General features: G+C 39.5%; 1 protein-coding gene and 1 long non-coding RNA gene across 3 annotated transcripts in view; one reads left to right on the top strand and one right to left on the bottom strand.

Annotated features, from left to right (window-relative positions):
- Positions 1–9,564, bottom strand: part of SLC33A1 (solute carrier family 33 member 1) — a 22,620-nt gene extending 13,056 nt beyond the window's left edge. Inside the window, exon 1 of the mRNA XM_019626682.1 lies at positions 8,183–9,564. Coding sequence (XP_019482227.1) covers positions 8,183–8,956 — 774 coding nt within the window. The 5' untranslated portion in view covers positions 8,957–9,564. The remainder of the gene's footprint in view (positions 1–8,182) is intronic.
- A 3,835-nt stretch (positions 9,565–13,399) lies between these two features.
- LOC109373508 (uncharacterized) lies at positions 13,400–16,074 on the top strand. 2 transcript variants are annotated; one of them, XR_002122238.1, is made up of 3 exons: positions 13,400–14,078; positions 15,008–15,161; positions 16,035–16,074. It is a non-coding gene; the product is annotated as an uncharacterized LOC109373508 (long non-coding RNA). The 2 variants fall into 2 exon arrangements; XR_002122240.1 differs by having other exon boundaries at positions 15,008–15,151; positions 16,035–16,073.
- The last annotated feature ends 317 nt before the right edge of the window (positions 16,075–16,391 follow it).

Raw genomic sequence — 16,391 nt, 5'->3', positions numbered from 1 at the left:
TACAAAAGCATTATGATGTATATGATCAACATGTCAAAGCTAAAGTTCAAGTTTCATAAACGTGATTTTTGAGCAAAGACCTATAATACATACTAAATACTCTGAAGTGGCTAATAGATCTTAAATAGTGCTCCTGTGAATGCAAAAATTAAGAGCATGTAACAATTTGCCAGTAACTAAGGATATGATAACTAGCACCCAGGTGCCTGTTATGCAAAGCAAAAATAATAGAGTGCAATAAATCTCAGTTATTCTTCAAGTCAAGCATTATTATTCCTACTTTATATAAAATGAAACAAACCAGAAAGTGCCACAGGTGGGATTCAAACTCAGATCTGATTTTAAAGCAAGAATGTTTTCCACTGTACTACCAAGATGATCAGATACACTGAAAGCAAGTAGGCTCTCTTTTTTATCAACCACATACACCTGAGAAGGAAGATACTTATTTTAGCACCAACCATGAAGTCTGGAACACAGATATCAGAATATACTTCTACAAACTGGCGTCTTACATTCTCCCTCCCCACTTCTTTCTCTCTGTAAGGTGGTAAGTCAAAAAGTGTGCAAACCCATAGGAAAAATTAACACGGTACCTCTTTCTAGAGCTCATTTTACTCAACAATTTAAGGGAAACATTTTAATGAAAAAAAAAAAAGTCATGGAGAAGACAAAATTTTCAAGAATTTTTAAGATAAAACAGACTTAAGAAAAATGTCAAGCTTTCAAGGCTTTGAAATAGGCCCCCAGGGTCCTTTTGTGGTGTAAATTTATTCTCTTCCACCATCAGAAGAGACAGAAAAAGTAAGAAGTATTGTCTGATACAAACATCTTGGCTCAGAACAGATTCTCTTTCCCTCTAACTCTCACACTGTGGAAATTAACTTTAGTCCTTCAGGAGTCAGTGGCAGAAAAACAAACATTCAATTTCTGTTCTGAAAAACTGTCAGAAGGCCTTCCTTTCACTTTCTTGCTTGTGGCACAGCTCTCTACTCCACAAGTTAAGAAAATGAAGGGACCTGAGACACTCTTCACTGAGTCCAAAGCACTCACTTTCACAATGGAGGAAACTGAAACAGAAATATTATGTCCGGCTTGGGTCACCAGCTGAGTTTTAGCAGAAACAGGCCTTTTGTTTACTCCACAAATCTCTCTCTTAAGTATTTGCTCAAAGTATCCATGCTATTGAAGAGCACGCTCAGAAAATGCTGTTTTGTTTATACAATATATCGTACTTGGGAATTAGGTTCTTAAAAGATAGCATGTAATGTAAAAATCAAGTAAATATAAACCTAATTTTGAAATCTTCCGAATGCCTTCGTTTTCCTAACCTCAGGAAGATGCCATGTTTGAGTTCACATACCTTTTCATTAACTTCAACAATGTCAGGTTTTCCTCCAGGGTAGAAGAAATTGTTTCTTCAGTCAAGCACCAGATTAAGCAGCTGGCCTGCTACTAAGGGCCATGTTGTCCCCAAACACTGGGCTCAGACACAGCCCAGGATGCAAGACTAAGGCAGAGGCCAATAAATTCAGGGATCCCATCTCATGCTAACTCTGGGTCTATATCACTGAATGGACAGAAGTGAGTCACTCTTTTTATTGTGTTTAAATGTGTTCTGTCCAAGCACAAAATCTATTTTAATTAAACACATATATATCTCTACTCTGAGGCTATGTGAGAGGGGTTCTTGCATTCAGCTTTTGTACAGCCTATATCCTGACATCCCAAAATCACTTTTTGCAAGGTGAATTCAGACTTTTATAAAACATTTTACAATAAACATTCCAAGTTATCTCATGAAGATGCAGGGTACATCAGAATAGCTAAAATGAAAAACAATGATATCATGAAACGCTGGAAAAGATACAGAGAAACTGGATTACCCATGTGTTGCTGGTAGGGAGATAAAATGGTACAGCCACTCTGGAAAAAATTTTGGCAATTCCTTTCAAAACTAAAAATGGACTTACCATAACCAGCATCTGCATCCTTGGGCATTTATCTCAGAGAAATGAAGACTTATTTTCACATAACAATTGCCCCAAACTGGAAACTACCCATATCTTCAACAAACGACTGGTGAAATAAACTGTGGTATGTCTAACAAATGGAATACTTCCCAGCGATAAAAAGTAACAAATCATTGCTACATGCAGCAACTTGGATGAACCTCAAAGAAACTATGCTGAGTGAAAAGGGCCAATCTCCAAAGGATACATACTACATGGTTTCATTTAGATAACATTTCTGAACTAACATAATTGTAAAGATGGAAAACAGATTAGTGGCTGCCAGGGTTTAAGGATGAGAGGAAGAAATGGGTATAGATAGCTATAAAGAGGCAACACAAAGGAGTCTTGTGGTGATGGTACAGATGAGTATTTTGATTGTGGTGATGGTAGTTATGCAAGGCTACACATGTGATAAAACTGCATATAGCTACACACATGCACACACACAAATGAGTCCATGCATAATTGGTAAAATCCGAATAAACTCTATGGATTGTACCAATGTGAATTTTTTTGCTTTTGATGTTGTACTGTAATTACCTGTTAATAAGAGAGGAGGCTGGGGGAAGGATGCATAGGGCTTCACTAAATATTTCTTTGCAATCTTCTGTGAATCTACAAGTATTTTAAAATAAAAAGTTTTTTTAAATGAATGGGAAATTTAAGAATGCGAAAGTTCTAACACTGTGCTAGGAATATGGTATGTATGTCTGAAATATAATCTAAAGAATCAAAAAAGAAAAATCTACATTATGTTAAAATCACCTGTTCTGTAGCTTTAATTGATGGCCACCGGACTTCAGCCAGAGAGTATGTTCAAAAGTGAGAGGAAAGGAGAAAATTTTAAAAAAAAAAAGAAAAAAAAGAATCTTAGGTGACACCAAACAAAGGAATAGAGATGGTGGAAGGTAACTAACATCTTGTTTTTTGAATATGTATCCCATTCTTAAAAATATTTCAGTATGCACACTCATGTATAATTTATGTATTTGTGACCTCCTATACTAATATATGGTATACAATGTAAAATATACACCCCAAATTTAAAAATATGCAATAATAAAAAAATGAAATTCAAGAACATATATAAAATGCCAGATTTGTCCAAAATTGTGTCTAGAAGAAAAGGGGAAATCAAGGGTTTTATAGTTTTCAATTTTAATTTTCCAGAAACAACATCTCCTTTTATTAGGTAAGTGTATTTTGCTTTCTCAAATTAAATTATATTTTTCTGGAACACTATAAATGAAAGCAGGAGACTGCTTGTAATTAGTAAGGCTATATGATTCTTTTATTGATAAATTTACATAGTAAAGGCTAATTCAATTAGCCTCTAAGTAAATTTCAATAAAATTGAAAATAGAAGTGAAATTGAGAAGATACATGCCAAATAAAGTTAAATCATTTTTTGGTTCACAGTATATTTTGTAAATTGACTTTTCCACACAAAAGCAATTCCACAGTTCTTTACTGGACAAAGAAAGCACATAGCACCATTTCTGCTTTGCTTTGTTTAAAAATAAAAAATGGCTTTAAGACCTTCCTTCTGGTGTGTGGGCTCCAGCTTTTAATACCCAATATCCAATCCCTCTTGAATCTACTAGCCCCAGTATTCCTCCACCTATCTCACTTTAATACTAGGGCACCAACATTTGAAAGTAAGTTAAAATTTGCTCCATTTGTCTTACACTGAGATGTAAGATCCACCAGGTTTATGACCTTGCTCCATTCAAGGCAAAAAGGGAGCTATATTATGTTTACCCAGAGATTAGCTTTTAAGTAATGGATTAGTTTATTTTTATAAATCTTACTTTTAAAATTATTATACAGTAAAATTAATATTTTTAGTGTACAGTTCTATGAATTCTAACACATGTATAAATTTCAAACCACCGCCACACAATCAAGATTCAGAAGCATTCCATCCCTCCCCAAACTCCCTGCGGCTATCCATTTATACCAGTTACCTTCTCCTCCCTCACCCACCCACAGGCCCTAGCAACGCCTCTGTTCTCCATCTCTATAGTTTTATTTATTTAAGAAGGTAAGAGAATATTTTAAGCCTAGATAACAGATGCTAAAGAATGCATTATAGCCTATATAAGAATAACCGGTTGATTTACAAATGGGTCAGTTAGATCTACCCAAATTCTAAACAGCATTTCTAGTCACATAAAATACATTATGAGCACTGTTTTAGAAAGCAAGGCAAAGAAATGTGTTGCTAAGTAGTAAGAATTGTTCCCACTCTCTTCCTAGTTCAAAGCATGAATGTCTTAGAAATGCATACTGTTTTTATTATTATCATCACCAGTGTACTTAGCTTCATATGTAGAGCATCAGTTTTGGCAAAGCAACATTTCCTTTTTCGGATTGACTCCTATGTGTCTGCCTATCTATAACAAACTGATTCATAAACTCTAATATGTTTAGTTCTCTTCTCCAGTATCAGACTATCTTGCTTCCTGCCCCCAAACCCACAATTTCCTGTTCCATATCCCAATTCTTCCATTCATGATTGTTACCACTGCTTCTAGAGGAGAGGGCGTCAACTACCAGTTCACAGGCTGGACCTGGCTGAAAGACATATTTTATAAGTCTAATTAGTGTTTCTAAAATTAGGAAAAAACAAAAGAAAGAAAGAAATTTCCAGCTTCTCTTGAATACTCATCCTATCTAGCAATACAGGGAAACTACTGCCTCAGACAACAATTTATTGGAGTTGAAGTTCCCTGCCTTTAGATGAACCTGGGTTTTTCAGGTTATCACTGTCCCCTCCAATGTCTACAGTCTTGCACCAACTCACTTGACTCATTATCCATTTATCCCCTCTACCATTTTGGTTTATAAATTTCCATTATAAATTCCTTGGGATCAGATAATTCCCAGGTCTTATTCATCAAATGATAACACTATCACATGGTTGGCAACAAAGGGGCACTCAATGCTGAGTGAATGAATAATGTGTCACTTAAAAACAAAACAAGGGCCGGCCAAGTGGCTTGATGGTTAAGAACTGGCTTGGGACGCCAGAGGGCCCCGGTTCGGATCCCACATATGAGGGCCAGTGACACTGCCCTCCACAGCTAAGATGCTGAACAACAGCTCAACCTGGAGCTGGGCTGCTGTGAGTCACCGGCGACGGCCCCCCTTCTGCAGTGGGTTGCCATGGGCTACCGTGTGTAGCCAGCAGCCAGCGTGAGCGGCCAGCAGCCGCAGTGAGAGGCCGTCCAGAAGCCGGCAACTGATCTGCCTCGCCCGGGAAGAGCGCAACGATGGTGCCAACTTGGGCCAGTGAAGCAACGTCCTCCACAACTAGACTGAAGAACAAAAGGAAAGCAACTTGTCTGTTCCCCTTCCCCCAATTCCTCAGCGCTGTTCCCATCCCCCTAATTCCCCAATAAAAATCTTTAAAAAAAACAAAAAAAACCTTTAATCTGTCACTTCTGAGCATCAGATGTCCCAGGATTGGGCTGATGTTTTATAGACACCAGCAGTCAGAGTGCTACTTTTCTCTGGTAGAAAAGCCCGATTAGCACATATTATATTTTATTATGTTATATTATATATTTATTATATTTAAGGAGTCAGGAAACCTAAGCTGTAGATATATCGCTACCTCTAACTAGACACTTGGCTGCAGTTTCTTCATCTACAAGAATGAAGGAATTGAAATATATGATTTTTCCAAGTCATAAACCTTTATGTTCTCATCTCGATGTGCTTCTGGGTTATTTTAATCAGTTCTCGCAACTTGAAAAGTCATCTCTTTTTGCTACTAAAGATCCTTGAAAACCAATTGTGGCAAGGACAGAAAAGGCCCACTTCAGAGTTCAGTGCTGTCCTGGATCCCTGAAGATACCAAAAGGTCAGGCTCAGCATAATCAAGGTTTTGTTTCTGAGATTCTATTCTCATCTTATCCTTACTGTCCTATGTACACTATTTAGATTACTGCTTTCTAGATAGCAAAACCTGTTCTTTCTCAATATTTCCCTTCTTCATGTATCTGTGACACTCAAAGTGTTAATCACAGAACATATTTTAGAGGTTTACAAAATAATTATGCCTACTTTAAATTTTCTAAGCATCTGCCTCAATGTTTTGCCTTCTTTTATTACCTAAGCAATTTTATCACCTTCATGATTATTTCTGTGCTCTTTAAATTCTTCAAAACCACTGGTTTTTCTTAGTTATGCCAAGTTCCCAAAAGTACAAGGCTATAAAAGTGATATGTGCAGTCATAAAGAGGCAAATGAAAATGCAGGAACTCTTCAACTCTTAACTAAAACCCCTAACAAAAACAGCAGTTGACTACAGATATAAAAAGTAAGCTATTTTTACAAATTCCTGGAGAACAAAGTTAAAATTCCACAGAACAAACAGTTATTCAAAAGAACAAATCAGTGTAAATAAAACTCCCACGGCACAATTTTGATCTTCCTCCCATTGGGGAACAGTTGGGGCTAAAAGAAGATATAATTATAATGGCTCCTGAATGCCATTCTCTGGAATGGTGCTTTATCAATCAATCTTATATCACACTTGAGAAAGTTCTAATTTACCTTATTAGTAATTTAGTTTCCACAGCCTCTTAAATCTTGATTTCTCTACTGAGGCTTTCCTATGTTAAGTAACGCATCAATTAGTCCTTGGTGATATGTACAGTCCCAGTACACAGTAAAAAGCAAGACACATAAAAAGCAACAAGGTGCTAATTTGATGCATTCACAAATTATTTACAGGCAGAGATTTATCCATAGAGTAGGAGTGAGAACCCAGAACATTCAGAGACAAATCTGTCTAATGCAAAGCAATGATCTCTCAACCATTTTGGCCTCAGACCAACTAATGAAAAGTACTATTATCATTTCATCAGTAGTGGCTCACTAGTGGTTTGAGGAGGTAAAAAGGGTTCCTTACAGGGTGTCGGGGTGGACAGGGGTTGTCTAGGATTTCAGGTGAGTAATTCAGTTGTGAATCCCTCCCTCCTGGCAACTACCCAAATATTATATCACTCTTACACTTCCCTCACCACACACCTATCCCTGACATTTACCCTGATGGGAATCCCCAATCTAGTAGTGGGAAGATGAGAGAAAAGTTTAGTAATGATGTTTAAATTCATCATTACTACCAGAATGAAGAATGCTGTTATATTCCTGATGTTGGTAATTTTACTATTTCCTAATTGTTAGGAAAGTTAAAAAAAAAAAAAAAACCCTTAGAAAACCCTCAGGGGCATGTATTTACTTAAGCAGAAAAAGTGGAAATTTTGTAGAACGTACGCCCAATTTCTTACTGGATAAACTTCAAACTCTTTCTCACAACAATTAAAGGAAATCTTACTAATTTGGTCACAACCTTTCTTTCAGCACCATTTCCCAAATTCAGTCCCCACAATCTACTGCTTCAGGCACTTGGAACATCATAGGCACTGTGCTATATTTTGCTTTTTTAGTGCATTTTCACTGGTATTGTGCATTCTGAAATTCCACTTATCTATTTCATAGAATCTTATAATTCAACAAAGTCAAATATTTGCAATGCAAAGCCTGATTCCTACAAGCAGTTAAACCCAGCAACCCTGAGCTCCCGAAAATGTGCATCTCTTCCATTCCTTGTGGGCTGGACTCTGCATTATAGCCGGCCCTTAGCACTCTGTCACGTAGCTGACTTACTGTGTGAATGAATTAACCCTATTCCTTTTACAAAAGGGTTAAATGAGGACTCTTTGTATAAGAGTAAAGGCTAGAAATGGATGAGAAAGCATGGAGCTAGAAATCTCAATCCCAGGAAAGAAAAAAGGAAAATGTGAACCACAGGTTTCTCCTGTCTTCACTAGCCAGACTTTTTAAAAATGTGCATCTATGTATTAGGTTAAGTACCAACAGACCCCTAGACTGAATTTTGTCTGCCATTCTACAACAATGCTATTGGATGGGCTGCCTCTCCCAGCTCACTGCAAAGTACTGATGAATTATGATTACTCCAATGTAGTCCTTCTGGCTGAAGCACATTTTAGTGGAACAGAAAACTTACCTTGGGTCATCTCCCATAGAATGATTTCCACTAAATTAAATAATACGCTTTCCTTCAACATCACACACTGTCAAAAGAATTCATAAATGTAAAATAAACCTAACAGTGTAGTTAATAGTTTAAATACACTACCTGCAAGAGTAACGATTCCCCTGGGTTGAGGCTCAAACCGCAAATATTTGTTACAAAAGTCGGCAGATTCAAGGGCCAAAAACAAAACATTGCCCAAAAAGTAGCCCGCTGTTTGGCCCACTGAATTGCAAGTAGAAGCATAACCCACGTTTTCTCGGGATAACATAGTTAACGCCCAGCCATCCACAGCGATGTCCTGAGTGGCGGCCAGAAATTCAAACAAAAAGAATGTCACAGTGAGAGCAACCACATCGGGGGTTCTGCCATCAGTGTTCCCGAGCATATGGTCCACCTGAGTGGATAAATACATCATGAAGAGTCCCAGTATATACTGTGTAGGGACAAGCCAAGATTTGCGACGACCGAAGTTCCTAAAGTAAACCGCATCTACCAGTGGGGCCCAGAGCAATTTGAGACTGAAGGGCCAAAAGACAAAACTGAAAAAAGCTTGATCTGTATAGCTAACATTTTTGCTCTGCAAAATGAGTGGGATGCTTCCTGCCAGGCCCAGTGGAATGCCCTGAAGCACATAAAGAAAAAGCAACAGCAAAATGCTGCTTAATTCGGCCCGGCAGCTCCGTGGGAGTTTTGAGAGATCACCAGTATCCAGCAGAAGAGCTTCTCTGTCCCCTTCTCCGCCCACCAAGTTCAGATGGCTGTCATCCCAGTCGCCCGGCGGCAGAAGGCCACTCTTCATATCCAGAGAGTGACTGTAAGTCCCTGGCCGTCGTTGCCGACTGTTGTCCTTGTGGGAGACGGTGGGTGACATATCAGAGACGCTGCACAGCCCCGTCTGAGGGGGGTCGAGGCTGAGTGTTTTGGATCCGTCTAGTCCCAGGTCCAGGGCTGTCGCTCTGGACCAGGGTCTCGATGGTTCGAGAAGGTGGGCAGGGCGCGGGGTGACCAGAGCACTTCTTACTGCGGCCCGGAAAGCTGAAGCCGGGAGCCAGTCCCCTGGCTGGAGGCCCAGGCGATGCCCAGGTAGTTGCCTCTTGGAGCAGCGTCAAGGAGCCTAAAGGAGCCCCCCGGGCAGCCGCGCCGGGCTCGGGGCTGGAGAAGGGGGCCGTGGTGCTGCTATGGAAACTGGCGCTTAACTGTGGCCAAACCGTACGGCCGGTCTCCAGACCGACCTCCAGCTCCCGCCGCCACCCGTGCAGCAGACAGCACTTTCTCCACAGGACTCCAGCTATATAGCAGATAACTTCCTGCGTCGCGCTTCAGGAAGTGGTCCTTGTCTCAAATGAGTCCTGTCCCTAGAGCAAGGCAAGCAGGACACACTCCCGTGGCCGACCTGAGAAACAACTCTTGAGTAGGAACCCGCAACTCTCGCGACCCGGACCTCGTAGGAGGGTTAACGCGAGCGCACAGAGCGGGCGGGCCGGGGCGCCGCGAGAGCTCCGGCTCTGTGAGCGCATGCGGCAGTCTGGAGAGCGTGGGCTTATGCCATTGGGCCGGTGGGGCCACGTGAGGGCGGGCGGAGCCAGGCCTGCGCCAGTAGGCGGTGCAAATACCGTGCCTGTGAAGCTGCGGAGGCCCAGCGAGGCTCGTCTTTAGGACGGAGAAAGGCAATGCCAAACCCCGGCTTATTGTGTGATGCCGCCGCTTTCGTGGGCCGGGCAGAAACCGGGAAGAGAAGGATTGAAGTTTACAGAATTTCTTATCCGCAGGCACGGGTGCTTTGTGCGCTAAAAAGGGTACAAAAAAGGCCTGCTTAAATGGTGAACAGGATGCCTTACAGTATCCATTTATAGAATGAATGAAACGGATCAGAGGTGTTAGGTTTCTCTGCAGTCCATTTTTCCAGTGTGGTGGAAAGACATGTAGAGGAACTGGGGTCTAGGTGACCCCATCCACTATTTTGGATGGGTTGGAATTATAAAACTTGTCACATATCTCTATTTTTGAGCTACTGTAAAAGTTCTTGTAAGATCCAAATAATGACATTTTATTTCATGTCAACTTAATGTGTATTCATTATTGAAATGATAAGAGAAAATAACCTTAGGGAACGAATAGCATTATTTGTAATATAAATTGATTCATTTGAAATATGGTGTTGGAGGAGAGGTTTATGGCTGGCTACCTGGACCAAGTGAAAGATGAAAAAGTGGGCCTCAGAGCAAATTAAGCCTGAAACATGGCTGGAATCAAAAATGACAAAACTGAAGCTGTCCTACTTAAGGCACATCATGAGAAGGCAGAGTCCGTTTCATTCATTCTAGAAAAGATAATAATGGTGGGGAAAATAGAAGGCAGCAGGAAAAGAAGACTAAATATGACATGGGTTGACTCCATAAATGAGTAGGCATGAGTCTATAGGAACTGAGCAGGGCTGTTGAGGATGAGACATTGTAGACATCGCTCATTCCTAGGGTTCCCAGGAGTTGGTGCCAACTTCTGGCACATAATACACACATAAAAAATACATTACCTATAAAAAGTTTTATATATTATATATTGGAAAACTACATACTGAAAACAAAAAACCTATACTTAAAAGTTAAACATACTAATCCTGACATCACTTAAGAGATAAATTGTGTTCTTGCTGGCCTTTCCCAAATTTGAATGTTGAAATAACTGTTCTCCATCTCAAAATTATTGAGAAAAAAAAGTTGAAGATGAACATTAAAATTTGAATACAAAAAGTTATACACTTACTAAGTGTAACCTAGTGTTTCGATAGGAAACCAAACTATACAGACACTACATTCCAGAAACGTAATTTTATGCAATGTCTCAGAAAAGTTTTTGCAGCTCTTAGGGAATGGTAGTTCTTAGGGGAAGTTCCATTTGTGGACATCAAAGGTCTATGAGCTTGCTGAATTTTTTTTTTAAGTACATATGCATTGTAAGTTATATGCAAATACTTGTTGAAACTTTAATACTAAGCTATGTAAGTATGTAAGTGGAAATCATTTCAAGACTAATTTTACAACATAAATGACAAATTCTCATTCCTAGCATCTCTATCCATTTAGATTTAACTTATGTATTGCAAAGTAGCTTTTTTGTTGCTCTTTGTCGTACCCCTAAGATTTTGCTATGGTCATGATCAAATTCTATTCCATATTTATATCGTTAGAGAATTTCTTCCATTATTTTTGAAAAGTGGACGTATAGGTAAACTGAATAGTTGCTTGTCCAAAAATTATTGTTGTTGACGTTTAGCTTCTAATATTCTGATAGGAAAGACATATTCACCTGATTTTTGTTTCTTTTGTAAGTAGCTTATTTTTTTCTGTCTGGTGCTTGTAAGGTTTTTTCCTTAATTTATAGATGTGCCTTTTTAAAAAAAATCTTAAACCTTCCTGGGTATATTCATTATCTATTGCTGGGTTACATATTACTCCAAAACTTAGCACCTTAACAACAAACATTTTATCTCAGTTGCTATTGGTTAGGAATTCAGAAATGGCTCAGCTGGATGTTCCAGTCCAGTATTCTTTCATGAGGTTACGGTGAAGATGTCAGCTGGAGTTTCAAGTAATCTGAACGCTTGACTGGAACTGGAAGATCCACTTCCAAGATAGCACACTCACATGGCTGTTGGCAGAAGGCCTCAGTTCCTTCCTATGTGAGTCTCTCTGTAGAGCTGCTTAAGTGTCTTTCTGATATGGCAGCTGCCTTCCCCCATAGCAAGTGATCTAAGAGAAAAAGCAAGGATAAAGTAACGATGCTTTTACGATACAGTCTCAAAAGTCACATACTGTCATTTCTTCCATATTCTACTAATCAGAAGCAAATTACAAAGTCCAGCCTACAATCAAGGAAAGGAGAATAAAGTTCCAACTCTTCAAGGAATATCAAAGAATTTGTAGGCATATTTTAAAAGACTTATTAAAATACAGCTAACATACATATTATATTAGTTTCAGGTGTACACCATAGTAATTCAACATTTATATACCTAAAGAAGTGATCACCATGTTAAGTCCAACAACCATCTGACACTGTGCCACACTATCACAATATTATTGACTATATTCCCTATGCTGTACATTACATCCCCATGACTTATTTGTTTTATATTTGGAAATTCAAACCTCATATTCCCCTTCATCTTCCTCCCCTTTTAAATTTTTTCAATTACAGTTGACATTCAATATTATTATTATTTTTATTTTTTATTTTTTTTAAGCTGAGCCATCCTGCCACCTGTTGGCAGTTCAGCTCGGGCCTAGCATCGAACTACTGTTGCTCAGAGCTCAAACTCTTGAGCAAGCTCTTAACCAACTGAGCCACTCAGCCGGCCCAGAGCTCAAACTCTTGAGCGAGCTCTTAACCAACTGAGCCACTCGGCCAGCCCTGACATTCAATATTATTTTATATTTATATTAATTTGAGGTGCACAGCATGTTGTTAGACATTTATATAATTTAAGAAATGATCCCCCTGACTAGTCTAGTACTGACCTGAGGTATGTAGTACTTTTTCTAGGATAAGTCATAAACTTCATTATCCCACCTGGTACCTCATTGCTGAATATCACTATGGTCACCTTTAAAGTACTCCCCTTGGGAAGCTATGCACCAATGCCAGAGCCTAGTCCACCCTTCAAAGCGATTTTGGAACTCTGTCTGGAATTGCATTGGTGCTGTCGTCGTGTTACCCTTCATGTCCTGAATGTCATCAAAATGTCTTCTTTTCAATATTTCCTTTATCCTCAGGTAAAGAAAGAAGTCATTGGGGGCCAGATCAGGTGAGTAGGGAGGGTGTTCCAGTACAGTTATTTGTTTACTGGTTAAAAACTCCCTCACAGACAGTGCCATGTGAGCTGGTGCATTGTTGTGATGCAAGAGCCATGAATTGTTGGCAAAAAGTTCAGGTCATCTAACTTTTTCACACAGCCCTTTCAGCATTTACAAATAGTAAACTTGGTTACTTGTTTGTCCAATTGGTACAAATTCATAATGAATAATCCCTCTGATATCAGAAAAGGTTAACAACATCGTTTTGACTCTTGATTTGAACTGATGGAAATATTTTGGCCATGGGGAATTGGCAGACTTCCGTTGGGCACTTTGACACTGTGTTTCAGGGTCGTATTGGCACACCCATGTTTTATCACCAGTGATAACATGGCCCAAAACATTGTCATGCTTCTCCAAAAGGTCTTGGCAAATCTTGACTCTCCTTTGTTTTTGTTCATTTTAGAGCTCCCTCAGGACCATTTTTGCACACACCAAACGTCCCTGATTTCACTTCCACTCTTGCCAAGTTTAATAAGAAATTTAATGTTTGTTTGTTGCTCTAATTCAAGCTCAGACATTCTTGTCATGGCAAATGAAAGCACTCAACAATAATGAATGCCATTCATCAAGACACTGCCACACATCAACACAAAAACAGCTGTGGCACTGATACACCAAGGTTATGAAACCTTACTGAACTGTTTGTATAGTGCTGCCAATGTAAGCGCACTGTAAGGCAAGTTCTCGAACTTAATTGCCAGACCTCATACTTAGCACTTTTTCTAGGATGAGGTCACAAATTCAATTGTCAGACCTGTACATAATGTATACTCCACATCCAAACTCTCAAGGCTTTTTAGGGGAGAAATAAAAAAACTGATGTTGTTTTCCCTGGACCTGATGTGGCAGTTTTACATTCCTTATCACTTCTTGCTTTGAGAGGTGTGGCCAGTGTCCCTTGCCTTGAATCTAGGTGCTATGACTGAACAATACAATACAGCTGAGATGATGCTGGATTAATTCCCAGGCACAGGTCTTAAGAAACTGGTAGTTTCCATTTCCTGTCTTTTGAGACAGTCACTCCTGGAACTGAGGCCCATGTACCTAAGGAAAGACTACCTGGAAAGGAACAAAGGCCTGTGACTCAGTGCTGTCTGAGTTCCCAGTCAATGGCACCAGCCATGTGCCCACCATCTGGTAAGTGAAACCGCCACCTCCACAGTGAGCTACCGTTGCTGACACCACATGAAACAGAGACAAGTCTTCACCGTTAAGCCATGCCCAGATGGCTGTTCTCTGCTCAGACCTACCTCATGGTAGTCTTCTTGTGAGACAGACTGAGATGCTCCCCCACCAGGGCCTCAGTGTACCTTAGCAAATGTGGAACCGTCGCTACCACTATGAAATCAAGACTGATCCTGTGGGAACTTCAGCCAGTACTGTCATGAACAGCTGTTCTCTTTGTGTAGTCAGTGCCCCTTACTCACTTCTGTTAAATATCCTTCTCCCTTTCCTTTGGGAAACTGGTCTTCCCTAATTGATGTGTTCTGGTGAAGCTGGTGAAACTGCCAAACACAAACCCCTCCTGGTGGGAGCCATGATCCCTTCTTGCCCTCAATTGCCCCACCCTGTACATTCCCCATCTTCCATTGCCCACACGTGAATAACCATTTGGATGAACATATGGTCCATGCTTGGCCTATCAGAGTCCATTGTATGGATTTGTTAAAATTTACCAACCAGTCTCATACTGATGATACTGATATGACCATTTAGGTTCTTTATAGTTTGATGTTTTGTTTTCCCAATACCCTCCCACCCCAATACACATACACACATACATACATATGTATTTTAGAAGTAAATTTTCTGGGTGAATATGTATATTTAAAATCTGATAATATTGCTAAATAGCCCTCCAAAAAGTTCTGTATCAACTTACACTGTTTGATTATTTTCATTTGTTTGTACCTCATCAACCCTTTGTATTTTAAGCTTGTCAGTTTACATTAATATGACAAGTACAAAAATGTGATGTTATTTTAATTTTAATTTTTAATGGTAAAAACATATTCATGTTTATGATATATATATATATAATTTTTTTCTTTTTCCTTTTATTTGAGGTTGAAGCTCTCAAAAATAAGATACAAATTAGAACAAAGAAAATTACTTGTAACATATTATTGTTATTAATATTAATGCATTTGGAAGCTCGTGGAATTTTCCTTCGTTCTTGGAGTTCAAAATTTTCACCAGGATGTATGAAGGTATGCGCATGTAAGTTTTTCTGTCAATCTATTCAACATTTATTAAGACTTTTTGAACAAAGTTCTAAATCTTTCCTGAATTTAGGGAAATTTTCTTCTATAATATATTTGATTTTTCATTTCTTTCTTTCCTCTTCATTGACTCCTTCTGGAAATAGTAAACTTTTAGTTTGTTTACTAGATTTATCTCTTAAGTTTTCTCTCATAACTTTCCCCTTTCTTTTTGCTCTATGTTATTGGAAACTCCCAAACTAGATCCCTCAAAAACAACTTGGAATTGTACAGTTAAAATGTGTGTATTTCTCCAAGGGTTAGTGGAGGGAGGGATGAATAAGTGGAACACAGAGCATGTTTAGGGGAGTAAAATGACTGTGTATGACACGATAATGACTAGAATAGCAGTTACATCTCATTATATATTTGTCCAAACTCATAGCATGTACAATACCAAGAGTCATCCCAATTGTAAACTATGAACTTGGGTGATTATGATGTGTCAATGTAGGTTCATCAGTTGTCACAAATGTACCACTCTGTGGGGGATGTTAATAGTGAGGGAGGCTATGCATGAGTGGAGATGGGGGGCAATATGGGAAATCTCTGTACTTTCTACTCAGTTGTGCTGTGAACCTAAAACTGCTTTAAAAAAATAAGTCAATTTAAAAAAAATCTGTACATTTCAAAATAGGTAAATTTTATCTCATTAAAAAAAGGGACTGTAAAAAAACGATTTGTCTGGGGGTTGGGGTGATTAAGAATGGCAGATTATCAGGCTGGCCAAGTGGCTCAGCTGGTTAAGCGCTTGCTTGGGAGTGTCAGCTCTGAACAGCAGGGCTGTGGTTCGGATCCCACATTGAGGACCAGTGACGCTTTCCCTCTACAGCTAAGATGATGAACAACAGCTCGACCTGGAGCTGGGCTGCTGTGAGTCGCCAGCTACAGCATAGGCTGCAGAGGGCTGCAGTGGGCTGTCGTGAGCTACATGAGTGGCTGGCAGCCAGCGTGAGCAGGCAGCCGGGAGCCACTGTGAGCGGCCGACCAATGACTGGTGACCAGTCTGCCTCATCCGGGAAGAGCACAATGATCATACCAACATGGGCCAGTGAAGCGAAGTCCTCCACAACTAGACTGAAGAACAAAAAAACAGCAATTTGTCTACCTGTCTGATCCCCTTCCCCAATTCCCCAATAAAATCTTTAAAAAAAAAAGAATGGCAGATTATCAATGACTATTGATGTGT

Source organism: Hipposideros armiger, unplaced genomic scaffold (genome assembly GCF_001890085.2).
Source record: "Hipposideros armiger isolate ML-2016 unplaced genomic scaffold, ASM189008v1 scaffold_16, whole genome shotgun sequence".
In the NCBI taxonomy this organism is placed as follows: Eukaryota; Metazoa; Chordata; class Mammalia; order Chiroptera; family Hipposideridae; genus Hipposideros; species Hipposideros armiger.
This window is presented reverse-complemented; position numbering and strand designations above follow the sequence as displayed.